The 17,681-nt window shown below is 39.9% G+C and overlaps 1 protein-coding gene across 3 annotated transcripts; it reads right to left on the bottom strand.

Annotated features, from left to right (window-relative positions):
- Positions 1-2,776: 2,776 nt before the first annotated feature.
- On the bottom strand, positions 2,777-17,368 carry LOC120805806 (ankyrin repeat and fibronectin type-III domain-containing protein 1-like). 3 transcript variants are annotated; one of them, XM_040156398.1, is made up of 19 exons: positions 17,246-17,368; positions 14,693-15,104; positions 14,126-14,396; positions 13,767-13,967; positions 12,541-12,654; positions 12,036-12,133; positions 11,545-11,635; positions 10,731-10,838; positions 9,893-9,992; positions 8,901-9,030; positions 8,529-8,648; positions 8,183-8,289; positions 7,808-7,922; positions 7,314-7,480; positions 6,607-6,784; positions 6,190-6,352; positions 5,184-5,350; positions 4,644-4,848; positions 2,777-3,936 (listed from the first exon to the last, which is right to left on the bottom strand). In XM_040156398.1, the coding sequence occupies exons 2-19, from the start codon at positions 14,852-14,854 to the stop codon at positions 3,188-3,190; spliced, it is 3,246 nt and encodes a 1,081-aa protein (XP_040012332.1). In that variant the 5' UTR covers positions 14,855-15,104; positions 17,246-17,368; the 3' UTR covers positions 2,777-3,187. The 3 variants fall into 3 exon arrangements, with proteins under 3 accessions (XP_040012332.1, XP_040012341.1, XP_040012323.1); XM_040156407.1 differs by having other exon boundaries at positions 14,693-14,824; XM_040156389.1 differs by having other exon boundaries at positions 14,693-17,368.
- Positions 17,369-17,681: the final 313 nt, after the last annotated feature.

Genomic DNA, 17,681 nt, shown 5'->3' with positions numbered 1-17,681 from the left:
TAACTGAAACTATCCTTAAACAATAATTTTGTTTTCTTTCCTCAGTAGAAATAATACAAATATTCATGTGTATTAATGTACGCTTTTATCAATCCATACAAACCCTAAATATATTTGGAAAAAAAAAAGCCAGCGTATTGGTAATCACCCTCCAGTGGTTACAGTGAGATACTGCCACACACCATATTAGTCATATTAGCGTAAATGGAGACATCGAAGCATCCTACCATTTCCTCTGAAAATGTTCAAAATGCTGTAACAAAACTGAAGTAATGAGAAAGGAAGTGACCAAAGGAGAGGATTAAGTGACCGACAGGGGTAACGTTGGTCAAGCTGGTACTGCTGGTGTTAGCGAGTTTCTCCACTAGTACTGGCCGCATTCGAACAGTATAATAACTTTAGCCCAGTTAGAAAGACTACCGAAAAGTAGACCACGGGTCCCGTCAGCTTCCACCATTTGCAGCTATTGCATGACACCAGTTCTCGATAATCTCTGGTCTGTATTGACGCTTGGCGGAGATAAAGGTTAGCCACAAATTTAGGATTTTTCTTATACTGTCATAACTGCATTGACACCAATTTTACGAATTTAACATATTGCATTACACATGGTGACCACTGGAGGGCAGTAAAACCCATGACTCTAGTAAGTCTGCCTTGATACAAGGTGAAGATGTTCCTCAAGTTTCTCCTTTCAGTTCGGTGACAATGGGCTCAGTATAGCACTATGAAAACAGCTCTTCATCTACACAGTTATTAAGTTAAGTTGAATCCATTACGTAATTTGTATTTGAAAGACAAACTGAGTCTGCTTATGTATGACTAATTTTCGAGTCTTTTTTTGTTTGTTTTGTTTTGTATTTTTCTTACTTTTCTTAATGTCAGTTTGTTGCTAACATACTTGTGCATCACACCAATTTTACTGGTGTGTGCCGTAACGTTTCAGCAACGCATTAATTGATTGTTGCAGGTCCTCACTTTGACCACTGGAGGGCAGCGAACACCCATGATTCCAAAAACACCTGATTAACTTTGAATTTCACTTAACTGCAATACTATACCACAACTTCCAAAATGAAACTAAAATGTATCAGGTTAACAACTGGACTGAACTACAGTAGATACTATATATAAGAACACAACTGGATTTAACCATTATGAACCGGTGGAGGCACACTTATCAGTGGCACTAACATAAATGATGAACTAAATTATGAATATTAATTTCAGAGAAAAGGTGAGCAAGTTCTGCTTTGGTCTCCTAGTCAGTAACTATTTGATGTTAGGCAGATTTGAAACTATAATATATCCCTTTATCACATGAATGTGTTTACAAAGTACATCTAATCTGTTCAGGCTACTAATCGCTAACACAGCAGGGGGAACCGACTCAAGAGGCTGTTCAACTAGATTGTCTTGGTAAACCTAATATTCTCCAACAGATGTCCCCACGTTTTTGCATCATTAGGATGAAATGTGATCAATGGGGCAATTCATTTACCACCAGTGAATCTCTGTTGTGCGTATACTTCATTAATAACCTGTGTAATTAAACATCGTAAAAGAACTGCTCAACCGCACAAGTATTTTCATTAAGTCTGGTTGAGTAGACTCTGCCCTATCCCCTGTCCAGCTTAACAGGTGCAACGGGGGATGTCAGTAAAGCACAGACTGTACACAGTCACACAGAGTTGAGAAGAAGTCTAGTTAGTTGAAATAAATTAAAACTTGTGTTTTGTGAGTGTACAGATGGTGTGGATGTGTATGGTCTTTAAAATGTTGAACTAAAACAATACAGGCATTGATTTGTTCTTCTTACCCAAGAAGTAGAAGAAATATGTGAAATGGAAACCACCTCAACAATGAAACATGGAATGCTAAAGAGCTATGCAACAGCCTCACAGGAGGTATTTAAAGGGATTTTAACAGCATTAGTTTGGGCAGTTCCAACCCAGTAGTTCCAACAGTTTAATATACAATGACCTTCAGAAGACTTGGTTCTCCAAATGTTCATGGTGTTTAAATGTTATAATATTCCTACCAAAGATAATACCTCACTAATAATTTGAACTTTTTTTTTTCCCTTTTGGAAACAGCCATATTGACATTTGTTGAAAGGTACTGAAATGCATAGAAAAGTGATTCCATTCTAATTTGTCATATTCAACTGTATTCCAGTATTGTATTTTCAGCATGCCTAGAGTACATCCCTTCATTTCGTGGCGCTGTTTTAAAGAAACTATAGCCGAGGTTCAGCCTAATATTTCTCCATAGCCTTTTATCTGGTCGGTTTAGTCTGCATTGTTCCTGTGGTAATTCCCTATATTACGGCATCCCTCTCCCAAACTTTTTATCCAATCAGCACAATTCCCTCTCTCTCTGGTTAGTCCCAAAACAGTTAACCAGTCTACTTGTTTCCTAGTCTTTAGTTTCATCTCTGGCTGACTGACTGAAAGGAGGAGGTAAAAATACAGTAAATACAGATGCAACAATTCAAGACCAAAATTTCTTCCAAATTAAAAAAAAAACTTACCATGTGCCTGAATTTAAATGGCTTGAATGCTCCTTACCAAATTTAGACCAAGAATACATTTTTGGAGTGTGTATGCTACCAAGTAGGTAAATGCAGGCAAAGAAATGAAATGTTTGAGTATTTGAATAGACCTTTGCAGTGAGGGATTATTTCTGAAAATGAATGAAGAGACTGAATAAGTTACTGTACATTTACTTTATAATCAACAGGATTAGAAATCTTACTATTGCTTTGTTAATAAATGCCAATATACACAGAGGTAAACCAAAGAGAACCACAGTATAACAGCTTTTCATAGACTCTAAAGAAAACACTTGCTTTTTTACTGAGCTGTATGCTTTTAGTGAGTTCGTTTACTAGCTGACAAGCAGCAATGTTGCTTTGTGCTGTAGTGAGTGATGGATTTTCAAATCATAAAAACTGGTACTATAACAAATTTTTATGCACACAAGAAGCTCTACTGGACTCAACATTAAAAAAGGTCAGCTACAGGTCCAGAAATGTGCAAACCACATAAATTAATCTTTTGATGGTCATTTCATTTTCCGTATGCATTTTTAGATCAGCTGCAATGATGCGTTAGATGAAGTTGTATCTACTCCTGCAACTGTTTATATTAACTTTGCATGTGGACAGTTCAAAGCAGAGTTGATATCAGGATGAACTGTTGGAGGGTCTGTCCCAATCCACCTTATTTCTCACTGGAAAGCACGCTCCCTTGCTGGGAATCTGCTGAGACTCTGTGTTCTCTGGAGCAAAATCCACATCACCACCAGTGGCGCTTAACATGGCATGAGATGCCGACATTTCTTGTCCTCGTAACACCATATTCTCACTGTGTGTCTCTCTCACACTGTTGCTGGTATTACAGCGCAAGTTGGGTTGTGAGAGACACCCAGCTCCACTGATTAAGTCTGAATCCCCCCCGAAATCAAAGAAGGTGTTGTTTTCACCAATCCCCAGTCCAAAGCTCTCCAGCATATCCATTACTGATGGTGTGGGTGGCCCACTGGGGGTCTCCTCCTCAATAAGACTCAGTGTGGGCAAGATGTCCGCCAACTCTGCCATCTCCATTGGTCGGATTACCTCAGTGATGCTGGAAGGAAAGTCCTGTTCCCTGCTGTCGGACTCCTGTGTGTCCAAAACTGTATACCCTACCTCCAACTGTGTAACATCCGCAGGCTCTAGTCCAGATTCGATTAAAGAGCTTGCACTTCCTAATTCAGACGGGCCTAGGCTTGTCAATTCTACAGCTGATTGGGCGGTGATGTCCACAGGGTACCCTCCCTTCGCGACGCCCTCCATTAACACCAGTGCAGCCTCTTCAGGGATGACCATGATTCCTGCTGGAGCGGAGACATCAGCAGTGACGATGTTTGGTGGAGTCACACTGCCTAAACTCTCTGAAACGGAAACAAGAAACCAAAAAGATAAGAAAGAGAAGGTAATTTCTTAATCCTCGTTTTATAGCATCATTCAGGCTAAAGCAAGCTGATTTAGATTTGCTTGTTACAACAGCAATTATTTTGACAGAGCAAGGGTAAGCGTTTCTCATATAGATGCTTTCAAAACCAGTGTTTTCTAGATTTGCCTTCAATCTGCCCTCAAGCAGCTTCAATATTAGACACACTTTCTGTTATTGGGCTAAATATATATTCAACAGCTGCTTCTTCCTATGCTTCATATCACACATATGATACATACCATAAAGAAAAATACGCAAATTTAAGGTACCTCTTTTTATTACAGCAGTCTTATCACAAATGGGAAATTTTGTATCTTTTGTGCATCAGTTTATACTCAGTATTGCTCCCTGTGGTTCAGTATGACATATATAATATCCACGGAAAACATGGATATTAGCAGGAATTTTTAAATTAAGTTTTGTAGCTTTAAAGATTGTGTGTTTGTACAAAATAAACTTACAATGGAGGACTAAAGGGTCCATGTGGTTGAAGATGTTGAAACATAGTAACTGGGTAGACTGTATGTATTATTTAACTATGATGCTAATCTTGTACATTTTTTTTTATTTGCCTGCCTCATGCTTTAAAATGGTACTAGAATATAATTAAAGATTTGCCCATCTGCACCCACATCATCATTGTACCTGTAAGGGCTCTCTGTGCTTGTGTCTGATTGGGCCATGTGAGCCTGGCAGTCAAACTTTCCTCCTCTTCCTCGCCATCAGGACGTGGTGGCGGGTCTCCTCCCATCACCAGACCCAAAGGTACCGCCCCCACCCACTGCTTGGACCGAACGCACTGTAGACAGTCCATAATCCAGCGGGCATCCCTCCACACCACATCCAGACGCTAACGAAACAAGAAAGGAAAGGGCAACAGAGGAAGTGAAACAATTCACTTCATTAAAGCTACAATAAATGTCCTCTTGGTGACAGGTCTTTAGGTGAAATATTAAAATATAAAATATTATGGGTGGCACATTTTAATCAAATACACTAAAAGCCTTTATCTCTTATTCATGTCCCTCATTAAACCTATATTAATCACAGAAGAACAGATGTAGAGAAAAAAACAGACAAAAGAAGATTTTTATGCTTTGAAACAACTGAGATGTGGATTCTGCAACAGCAGGTGCAACTTAGCATTAGTAAGTTTATCTAGTTGTTCTGCTTTCATGATCTTACATGGGAAAGCTCAGTGATGTGGTTCAGCCTCTCTCGGGCTTCCTGCACCTCCTTGGTGTCCAGCGCCTCTCGCAGAGCCTGCTGGGCCAGATTAGTGTCCAGTTCCAGCTTCACCCATGCCTGGCAGTACTGGGACAGGAATTCCTGTTCATACTTCCAGAAGTGAACTGGGGATGAGCCAGAGTTAAGAGAAGAGACAAATCACTACATCAAAGCCGAGAGAAAAAGCATCAGAACTCATTAGCACAGTTTGTCATACCTTTAGTGTGGGCGATTTCAAGAGTGGTCAAGGGGAAAGATGGATTTGAACTAGAACTAAACACTTTGCGGTTGTTATAAAGGATCAAAGGACAAATTGGATTTTTGAAAAACAAATTAAAAGTGACTAATCTTCAAAGGAACAAGAGATAAGATACTACACTTCAGTGTGGCTTATGTATGTTACACTTTCCAACCAAACTGGCAGTGGCTGAGATGCATTTTTTGAGTTATTTTTTGAACTATTTGCTGTAGTTCCTTTGAACTGATATTAATGAGATATATGTCACAGAAAATTATTTCTGTAACTTTGTTCTTATGTGATGCTACTGTTTCCTTTTTTGTTTTGTTTTGTTTTGTTTTTTTAATTTTTGCTTCAAAGGGCCCAAGGATACCATGCTGTTCTGAATAAGAGAAACCCACCGGAGGTTAAATGCCTGGGACTCCCCACCAGTTGGTTAGAACTTAAGAAACCTCTTGGATGAGAGGTGAAACTTCTTCAAGAACCTCAATCATTCCCAGTTGTCTTCGTATAGCACTTAGAAACACCATTACCTGGATGACTGAGAATCTTCGAAAACTCAAGGTCCACAGTAATCCCAGTTTGATGGACTTTTTGCAGTAGAAATCAGAGGGTTTTTTTAAACGCTTCCAGCTAGTGTCATAGCCTTGCCCCCTGCTTGAAAATCACTGCAGCTCACTTTTGTGAGACAGATCTCATATCTATGGACTACAATTCTCCACCTACCTAGCTCAAAGATCTGCAGGGGCATGGTGAGGCCAAGCTCCTTGGTCCCCACCAGAGGCCAGTAACTGGAGCTGAAGTCCTCACTGGGAGGCAGCAGCAGTAGCATGGATAGCTTGTCTCCAAACTGTAGCAGCTCACGAGTGTACACACCATACTGGTAGGCCTGTCAGGGACGACGAGTGCAACAGATACAATTATAAAAATACTGTATGTTATGAAAATCTGTTAAAGCCTGTATGTTGAACTGAATTACAATATGCCTGCATCAGTTGCCCAGAAAACAAAATAATAAATGATAAAATAGTATAAATATTGACAAACCAAACCAGTTCACAATAGTCTTCTCTTTCATAACAATTCATAAAACAATTGTTTTGAAAGGAGAATTCCAAGGTCGCTCTTTGAAATAATTTTTACCCTGTAGAGGGGGATGTTGAGCTTTGCCAGGAGATGTGTGACTGCTGCTCTCAGAGACATGACAAACTCCACCAGCCCACTGCTCTCCATCAAGCTCTCGTCCTCACCGCTCAACAGGGTCTGAGCACTGCCATTGGCTGTGGTGTAAACATGACTCTGGAGCCATGCCCACTCCTCTCTGTCACACGACAATGCAGTTAACAAAACATTGCCAGAAAAGGCATATTAAGTAAGGCCACTAATGAGACAATGACGGCAAAAAAAAAAAACATATCTGTATCTTTGCACACTATGGCCCATTATCTACTAATTGCATACTATTTGTGTTTGCAGAAACCATTTTTCCGAAGCATTTATTATGTTTTTGGACTGATTTCCCTTTCCCTTCCTCTATAATTACATGATATTGTCATATGTTAAGCTGCAAGCAGGGGCTGCTGCCCTCTTGGTGAAGACTTGTGGGACAGAGTTGAGATTCGACTGCAAAACAGCTTCCTCTTTCATGCCAGGAACTACCACCTTTGCAATATCCTTTTTAAAGCATTTGGGTTTTTCAATAACACCTGAAAGCAGCAAGTGTGCTGATCACCAATGAAATATGATTTGTACAATACAATATGGAGAATGATTGCTATGATCTTTTGGCTCCAATCAGCATAGTTTGAGCAGAGGCTTTCAAAGGATATCACACGTTCAAACTGTGTTACCTGGACACATGGGCATTATGTCGGACCCGAGTGTGGCAGAGTAGATTGGGCAACCTCTGAGGCACCAGGACCCTGATCTGTTCCACTGAGCTGCACAGTTTCAGGATGCCCACGTACAGACCTGGCTGGGCCCACTGAGCGCTGTGCCTGTGGAAGGACAGCTTCTCCTGGAGTACAGAGAGAAACAGGAGAAGAGATTTTATTAGAATGTAATGTTTAGATGCCTTTCATTTAGTGCATCTCATTTTGTTATGAATTTGGTTAGCTAATTTGGTTTGGGCTGATTAATTATAATGCATTTTTGGGGTTATTTGAGTTGCACCGGAGAGAAAAACGTGACTCAATAATCAAGTCAGGAAAGTCATTACACTGAGTCAAAATGCCCTCAGTGTTCAGCATTTATTCTGTTGCACACAGCTGCTGCTCAGCATGTCCACAATGTTACATGTTTCTTTATGTGTCTCTCTTTTACACAAACACAAACTCAGGTTCACCTTTAGCTGGGCATAGAGCATGTCCATGGCAGTGGGCTCAGGCAGGAGAGGGGTTCTGCTGCGGTTCTTTTCTAGGCGGGCCAGGGGCATCCAGTGGAGCGGAGGGTCGGGAAGGCTTGGAGTGGGGCAGACGAGTCGGGGTAAAAACGAAATGCAACCACATGGAACCACCATTGACTCAGTTTGACAAACTCAGTTTTTCAATTAATTTTAGTACAACATGGCCAGTATATTAGCAACTGAATGGTGAGTTGGAGACTGTCTTTTAATATGAAGGCAGAGGTTAAAGCCTCCTTTTATGCCATGTGCTCTTTGTGGAGGAAATACAAACGGTCAGAGAGGGATTAGCCGAATGTAACAAAATCCGCTTCTCACCTGGGAGGGTTTGGGAACTCCTTCAGAGTCACCAGTAGTACGTTGCCCTGCCGGTCTTTCAGAGGTTCATAGTACACCTGGCCCAGGTCCACTGTTCCCAAGGAAGACTGATGGTAGAGAAATGTGGAGATGTAAGACAGAAACATGAGGATGAATAAATATTAGGATATTAGGGATTGGTGCAGTGAAACTCAGGTTCTTGGGGTACAGGTATGTAGCCTGAGGTAGTGAATAGAAGCAGCAGTAAGAAGAGTAGGAGGAGGAAGAGATGTAAAGAGGTAATTAAAATAACAATTAACCCATTTGATGCTTCCTATCATGCAGACTAAGCAGCTTAACGTCCTACCTGTAGCTGGGAAACGGCTCTTAAAATGTTGTGCCTGTTCTGAAGGAGGGAGGAGGGAGATGAATGTGCAGAGGAAAGGGCCTGCTGGAGCCAGGGCACTTGTTGCCATGCACAGGACAACTTTAAGAAAAAAAATTACTTTCAATTTTCAACTGCAATTTTTACAAAAAATTACACAGCATTCATTCTGATTAAATAAATATGTAGAAACAATAAACAATGGAAGATTTGTGTTTGATTATGAAAACAATTCACTGACTAGACGTCTATTGACTGTGTTCCAAGTGGACTTACAAGGTACCAACAGCATTTACTGTATGTCAGTGTGGGTTGAATTAATGTACACTGTATATGTCTCTACTGACAGTTCACCTTGGCAAACCAAAGGAAGTCATGAGTGATGGAGGTAGAGCAGCAATGGATCTCCACCAGTGGGATCTGATCTTCAGCTGTCACCAGGATGTTTTCTTTGTGGTAGAACACAGTTGCCAAGTACATGCCCCTAATGAGATCAATATGAGAGAGACCAAATAAAGAGAACGTATAGATAAAATCAACAACAACCGAAAAATTAATAGATTACTCTATCTGTATGCTACAGTCACAGACTATTTTCACTTTCACAAGTCAATATTAACTCTGAAATTATTTAAAAATATATAAAATTATTGCTTTTGACATTGCCCAGTGAATTTTCAAAGAGATCCACGGGGAGATTAGAGAGATCAGAGAATTTTCAGTTTTCAAAACAGCCTATAATCCTTCAAGTAAAGCAAGAGTATTGAAGTTAATTTTCACAGACCAACATGATAGTCCAGCAGGGAACTTGTTTTTTAAATATATCAATATTCTAATCATGCTGTTATCACTGTCAGCTTTTAATAACACTTAATCTCATTGCAAATGTTGCAAATGATGTTTGTGCCTATATTCATAAAGCATTTTCCTTCAAACCACCACATTTTGAATAATCTATGTAGAGTGCAACCACTTTTTTAAATGAAAGCTTTGGTTTGTTTCCATTGCAGTTACATCCTTTCCTACTTAAGAGCTGTCCCATTTATTCCCTGTTAGGTACTGAATGTGGTGCACTGAACATATGTGGCAGTGAGAAGCCTTGATCAGTGACTTGCGATTTGCCACAGTTCAGTAATTTCAACCATCATCCTTCTCAAAAGAACTCTTTACTAATCTTGAGGCTACAGCAGCTTCAATGTGACTCCTGTTCTTTTTCAATAAATGTAACAGATAAGAGTTTGGACTTGTACTTTGTAGACTACACTGCTGTAATCGCATCACATTTAATCCGTTACTCCCATACCCTCAAGGCACAGTGGGACAGGTAAAGGAAGATGGTGTGCTACCTTTGTAGGAGGCGAACAAACTTGGTGGCGGATTGGAACAGTTGTTTGATGCCTCGAGACACAGACAGACGCTTGCTGGGACTTTGGGGCTTAGAGCTCTCTGTGGAGCAAAGGAGACGAGGATCAGATGGGATGAGAATCATTTTATCTACCTAAGTATATTCACTGTGCACGCACAAGATATTTGACTGGGTGAAGGTGGTGAAATAGTTTTTCTCTGTAGTTAATAGAATTGATACATGTACATGGTACTGATATAAAATGTTGTAAAGTAGAAATAAAATGCCGTAACTTGAGCATATTAGGTAGTTACGAAACATCACATCATCAAATAAGTTTGCAATGTCCCTGATGTTCATTATGTTTTCTCACATTTTACAATGTCTTAATTAATACAATACCACAGAAAACAAGAACAAAGCGTGTGCACTTGGAAAATAAAACTAATTCTGATCAGTTCTGTCCTACTGGAACATAATTTGGGGAGCATTGTACGTCCATAATTTTTTTGCATTTCCTTTAGAAACTGGATGTTGGCATGGGGCAAAATGCAAGGAGAAGAGTAATAGATTTTAAAACAAAATTCAAGACTTTGGTTTTATTGTATTTAATGATTAATAAGAATATATTAGGAGATAAAAATTGGCAAACAAGGTGAATACATTTTTGTGTTCATTTCATGGAGATTTTGACACTGTGACGAAAAATATTGTGATACTGTGGCAATAAATAAATATAAATGTATATAGTCTTATAGACCCATACTGTATATGCTTGCTTAACAGAATCTGCATATGTAAATGATTCAATTGTTATAGCACTAAAGACTCTGTGTTACCTATGCAGTATCCTCTATAATGTGGTTGTCTGGCATCTTCCAGCACTTTCCTCACTAGGCCCTCATGGTTTCTGAGCTGTGACTTCACACCAGTGCACTCTCTCCAACCTACACAGGAAGCAAAAGACAAACAAATCATCACTTTATTTTCATGCAATTAGGGAAAATCATTAAGACATCGAGAACTCGTCAGCAGGCAAGTCCTGAGTGCTGTTTCCTATCCTGGAGATTAGGAGACAAGAGCAATTGCATGAAAGACCATTTGTGTGCTGTGACTGTGAAAATTTCAATGCTGACTCATTCTGAGCTACTAAAACCACTTCTCTTTATACGTTGGATATGAATTTCAAGTTCAATTTTGTTACCTAAATGATACTACAACACCCAAAACATCATTAATATCACTACTATGGTTGTATTCTGACTGATGTTTGCATTTATATTAATATTTTTGCCCTTATTCTCCATTTCACAAATATTGTGTGGCATTTTTTTTTCTTTGTTTCACAGTATAAAGTGTAAAGTAATAGAAAGTAAAGCAGAAAGAAAGGGATGAGATGCAAGAAAGATTATGAGCTGAATTCAAACTAAAAGTAGCACGGTCACAAGGCCCGTTGACTCACAGTGACATCTTTAATTCTTCACGTTTTAATAATTCATTAATCTAAAAGCCATGAGTGGATTCCACTTCTTTCACATCAAGCTTGATTTCAGCCAAGTAATTTCGTTACACGGGAAAAAAAGAGAAAAAGAATGGAGCCTTTTCACAGTAGTAAGTCAACATTCATCAAACTTTGCAGTTCAGTATACTCACTGGAGGGGGCAGCGCTGACTGGATTAGAGCACTGAGGCGGGCCCCATCCTTTCACATTGTAGGCACTCACTCTTACAAAGTAATGCACTCCCTGCATTTAGAGAAGCACCAGACCGTCAAATTAGCATCATGCATTAACCTTATGAATCGTCCGTTCCGGGACAAAGAAATCACATACTCTGGTTAAGTAAGGCAATTGAGCTGGATAAGTTTTCTCTTGTGGGAAGTGGTTCAGCACAGTGGATGATGATTGGGGAACAATAAATGCAGTCTGTGTGGATCAAGAGCTCTTGTGTGTGTATTGTATATGTGTACTTAATTACGTGTCCCTAAACGATTTAAATATGTGTTTGCATGTATATCAATGTGTGTGTCGGAGGTCAGTATCTGTGGATATCCTGATGTTTGCTGGCTTGTGTTTGTGTGTGTGTGTGTGTGTGTGTGTGTGTGTGTGTTTGTGTGTTTGTGTTTGTGTGCGCTGTATGACTTACTGCTGTGAGTCCCTTGATACTATAGGAGGGATTCTTGGTCTCTATAACTTGTGCTGAGCCAAGGATACGTTTGAAGCTGGCTGAGGCGCTCCATTCCACTATGAAAACAAAACAATCTCACTGCAAGATGATTCTCTGGCTTTACTCAAAACCACCATAGGGGAAAGCTAAGGATTTGAGTGTTTACAGTGTCAGGAACTTGCTGTACAGTACATGGACTTAATCTACCCTTGGCTGCAAAGTAGGACATTTTTTGCAGCTGTAAAACTCAGTAGCAAAAATAGAGAGCCAAAGTACATGCATAAATATAGGGCTACCTGCCAGCTTAAATGATGTGTGAGACTTTGATTATATTGACCATATATAGTAAATATTCCATTAATTCCTTTATTTATCCATCAAGCCTCTGTCCATTTTTTGTCATACCCCTTACCAATCAATTTATCTACCCATCTATCCATGTATCCATCCGTAATATATCAACATCTTGTTATTTACCACCTACCTCTGTAGCAGGTGATGAGCCCCATGGTGTGTCCTTCTGGCTCCTTGATCACCACAAACAAAGAGGATGTGCTGGTCACCACTATGGACACATGACTAGGAGGGCCAGGGAGCTCTGGGTGAAACATTTAGAAGACAGAGCGGTGTTCAAAATGAGCAGCAGTTAATTCTGAATAAATATGACAGAATACAACTATAACAACAACAAGAGAGAAATGTATTACATATGGTCTTACTAAAACTCCTATTCAAATATGACACCGGACGAGTTTACATATGTAGTTAAAGTAATTAATATATATCTATATATATATATATATATATATATATTGTGCTCAGCCAACTCTCAACAGACAGCCTCTAGTTAATAAGTTTGCTTGTATACATATATTGCTGTATACATATATCTCTGTTCTGTAGCTGATCTTGCACTCTGAGCTGCTTGGATGTGAATAGAGCGAGTGAAAAGAGTTTCCCATTTCTTGTTGTGATCATATCTAATTGTGCTTTGCTCCTTGATTCTTGGCAAAAGGAATTTTATAGTTTGCTCATCCTAAGCTGTGACCTGGAATGAATGGATTAAGTAATAAACTTCAGACAAAAACACATTTACATTTTAAATTTTAAGCATTCAGCTTACACTCCTATCCAGAGAGATTTGTAATGAGAGTAGGCTTAATTTCACTGCACCCAAAAAGAAGAGAGGGGCCCTTACTGACCTTACAATGATGCTGTGATCATAAAACCGTTACGGAAAAAAATCGAAGAGCATAAGAGAGAAATGAAATGAGAGCTACGCAGAGATATTTATACAGAGCAATTATGTAAGTGCAGAGGTGACATCATCACTTAATTTTGAAAAAAGTATAGCGCATGGGAGAGTTTAGAAAGGTTGATGACAAGGCAGTGTGTTGAATTTTGAATGAGGTGAAAGGTTATGGAGGGAGACTTTCAAGAGGCCAGATAGGAGTTACAAGAGTTCAGACGGGTAATCAGTAAAACTTGAGAAAGAATTTGGGCTGATGACTGTGGCCTTCGTCAGCAGTGATGGAGGGCTTTGTAGAAGAGGGTTGGAAAAAAACTAGTTGTTCAGACTGAGTTTGAAGAGGACAGAAAATGCATGAATACCTGTATTTCTAGCAAGTTAGGACTGAAATTAAAACTGAAACTGTTTGTGTCCCAAGCCGTGGTTCAAAAAGTGCCACGACCTGACCCAAGACCACTGACCTGTGTTTTGGAAGTTCTCTCTCATCCGGCAGTACAGTTGCAGCCTGAGGCTCCAGAGGCGGATATGTCTGTGGACGTCAGACTGTGCCTGAGGCCCTGCCCCTGTCTTCTTCACTAACTCTTTCTTCCTCTCCTCCACCCGTTTACCTGCCAGTGCTACCAGAGCATCCAGCTTAAGTGCCCACTCTGTTGGTTGGCAAACTGGGAGGAAATACAGTGGACAAGGACAGAGAGAGCAAGAGAAAGGACAGAATTTGAATGTGATTTCCATTGAACTGTAACCTTAAAACACCATTTTAAAACCATCCACTCCCAACGGAATTTTTTGTTACTAATGGTATTTTAAAGATAAGACTTACAAACAGGGTTATGCCTGGCTCCTGCCTTTGTCAACACATGGAGCAGAGGGGAATTATGAGTAAGGGCAGCCACATCCAGAGGGACCAGGCCCTGTTCGCTCACCCTGTTCACTCCCTTCTCCCTATCTCTCTCCCAGGCCTTTTCTTTCTTCTCTCCTCTCTCCCACATGCTTACTCCTCCTCCTCCACCACAGCTAGTGTGGTCTCTAGACAACAGGCTTTGTACAGCCAAAGTGTCCTCATTTTCCACTGCCTCCCACAGGGTCTTGTACTAATGGGGAGCAGGAGAGAGAGTATAGGACCAAAAGAGGGTTCATACCAAAAGAGATTTATTTTATGAGAGAGAGGACGAGACAGTAATTTAGGACACATAAACATAAATCAAATCATAAATCAAAGCAGCAGTCTTGTCTGGGCTAGTGCATTAATAGTGACACAGAGTCAGCGTGTAATGTCAAAGAAAGATCTAATAATTTCAACCATAATGAAAACAAGTCAGAGGACAGGACATTTCATTTCAGACAATGTGACCAGACCTCCCCTCAAAATGAAACCTGAATATCTTACAGTATCTGCAGACTTGCCGAGGTGCTTGGTTGTGTCCATTTCCCCAGCAGCAGATGACTCTCCACCCCTCAGTCTGACGGACAGGTTTCTATATATGCGTTTGGGGGAGACAGGACCCAGAGAGCGCCGGCGCTGGGGTGGGTTCCTCATGGATACAGACATGACAGGAGAGGAGGGGAGAGGAGAGTAGAGCAGAGGAGAGGAGAGGAGAGGAGTATGAACAGAGGCAGCACAGGAAGATATAGAATAGCTGAAGAGAATGGAGAAATAGTTAGAGGTGTAATGGATTGGTTATTTCATGGAAAGAAAGATTACGACCCCCAAGCTAAGAGCCACAGAGAGGGATGAGAACAGTGACATTTGAAGAAGAGAAAAAAGATCCTAGGGAGAGTATGAAGAAGTCTTTAGAAACCTGGAGGAGTGTATAATGGTGGAAAAGAAGTAAATAGGGAAATATAAAAAAACAGAATATATGGTTAGGTTCACACAGATTATTCTAGGGTAAAAGCAATTTTCTGCTGACCTGAAGGGTGAGTATAGGCTGAGCTGAGTAGTGCTGTTGTGTGGGTGGATAAACTGATAAAAGTTATACTGCCATTACACAGTAAATGAAAAATGCCTTGAATCATTTATTTTTGTGCCTCTCACTATTCTCCCCTGTTTTTCTTATGCCCACTATAATGTGACACGGGTTTTATTCGCTCTGAATGGAGTCTCCCAGCGCACAAAGCAACTGTCCGTCAATCTAATTAACAGAGGAAAAGTAATTGTAAATGTAAAAGAGCCGAAATTCTTTCCTCATAATAAATATGGATCTCCTCATTTCATCAGCATGAAGATAAAAATCCATCTTCATCACTACAGTAACTTTGGTGCCTGAAAAACTGTCTTACAATTTTTTTCAACACTTGGGGCTAAATGCAATCTGGCACAGTTTTTTCCCCTCTCCTCTTCAGTCAGCAAGTCTTCTCTTTTATTTGTCTCTCTCTTTCATCTCATTCCCTCTTTCTCTCCTCTCTCTTTTCACAGTCCTACAGTTTGGAGTGATTTTCACATCCCCTCAGTTTACGTCATGCCTCAAGCATTCATATCTGAAGAGCATCTTTGTAAAAAGGGGATAATCAAACTATAATCTGTCACCTCTGTCTCTCATTGCCACTTTTCCATTTAAAGGAAAGCCTCAAATTTCTGTGTTTTTTTTAAATTTCATTTCGCTATCAAGTCAAGTCGTGGAGTGCAGCTGAGTAGTGCACTGTCCTTGTGTGAAAGTGAATACTCCCCTGGTTGGTGCTAGCTGATGACAGAATGTAAGGACTCTGGCCCCAATGACGCCACATCTTACAGTGACACATTACCACTGTACATGATACCTCACTGTGCACAGTACGTGCACTGTCTATATGTGAGGATACAGAGATATAGGGGTAATACCAACCATTGTTATTGGTACAGTTTTCCCCTGTTTGTTTATTGTGTCTTACATCCATTGTGGAAAGTGCTGATGAGACAGTGGCGAGAGGAGATTAGCTTTAGTGGTTGCCTTTTTTGAGGAAACACAAAGACAAGACAAGGGAAAACACCCAGGAGAAGAAGAAAAAAGTGTTTACAAAGTGTGCTAGCAATGCAGTTGAGAGAATAACAGTTATGTTAGCAGGGTAGTGTTAGGCACTTAAAAAAAACCCTATGCTGACCCAGGAGGAGATGTGCGATATAGATTCAATGTGCTTTTATGTCAGTATCTGAGGTTGTGGTGAGTTTTGTGAGTCTTTTTTTTTTTTCTTTTTTCTTTTTATCTCTGTACTGTGACCCACATGCTGAGTGTATGCTGGATATTTGCAAACACACTTCCTATTTTATCACTCTGCTAAATGCTGTGGCAAACAAGCTCAGTTGTGCATGGAAACACCTGATGAGTAATATTTGTAATGCCTCAGGAAATAATGCAGTACACTCTTTTGTGTGAATAAACCACAGGGGGCATCACCTTCAAGGGTTACCTTACACCATCAAAAATCAGTCTTTCCATTACAGTTATGTATCTGCTAGATTGTTAAAGGACACAAATTGCAACAGGCAAAGTTAAAATAGACATAGGAGGCAGATTATGATACTTTTATGTTCTACTGTACATTAAACGAACAACATAAGAAAAGCAGGCAAAGAATGTTTCAGCATGCAGCAGCATAATTAAAGACTACAACCAACGATCTCAAAAGTTGGTATAAAGTTTCTACAAGCTAAAACATATCATGGAACATTTATATCAGCTATACATTTTTTTTTTAACAATTTGAAATATTGTAATCGTATAGTATTAAAGGATACCATACAGATACTAGAGTGGCTAGACTGTAGGATAAAAATCTGTATGTCAGAAAACAGCCACTTTAACGTGGAAAAATAGCACTGAGTATCAAAAGACAACATATATAGTGTGGCACTGAAGCAATGTGATCAATGTGGTCCATACATCTTTTGCACCGGCTTAAATAAAAACTACGCCTTGAATGACCGTTAAGTAAAATGTCGAGTTCAAAGTTTTTAACTTCTTACCGTCGGTCGGAACTTTTACTTTTATCGGCCCTTTCTCCGACGCTGCACCGGCGCTTCAACATGTTGTATTTTTTCATAAATCATAATCCATCGTACTTCAGGAATTCTCACCACTGAAGGTGAAGCGCACCTGAACGTTGCACCCGAGTGAGAGACTGCCGCTTCTCTCTCTCTCTCTCTCTCTCTCACACACACACACACACACACACACACACACACTCAGACACACAAACACACTCAGACACACACGTTTTCCTTGTTCCGCCCTCTTGCTATTTTAACGCTTTATCTTCTCAGAACCATTTTTTTAATAACTAAAAGGATTGTTGTCTGATATGAATAGTAAGCTGATAGGCATTTGACCTGATATGTTACTTGTAGACTACTGGGGTTCAATAATATTTTATAGTTACAGTATGATTTACAGGTTTGATAA

Source organism: Xiphias gladius, chromosome 3 (assembly GCF_016859285.1).
Source record: "Xiphias gladius isolate SHS-SW01 ecotype Sanya breed wild chromosome 3, ASM1685928v1, whole genome shotgun sequence".
In the NCBI taxonomy this organism is placed as follows: Eukaryota; Metazoa; Chordata; class Actinopteri; order Istiophoriformes; family Xiphiidae; genus Xiphias; species Xiphias gladius.
Note: the sequence above shows the minus strand (reverse complement) of the source record. Positions and strands in the feature narration are given on the sequence as shown.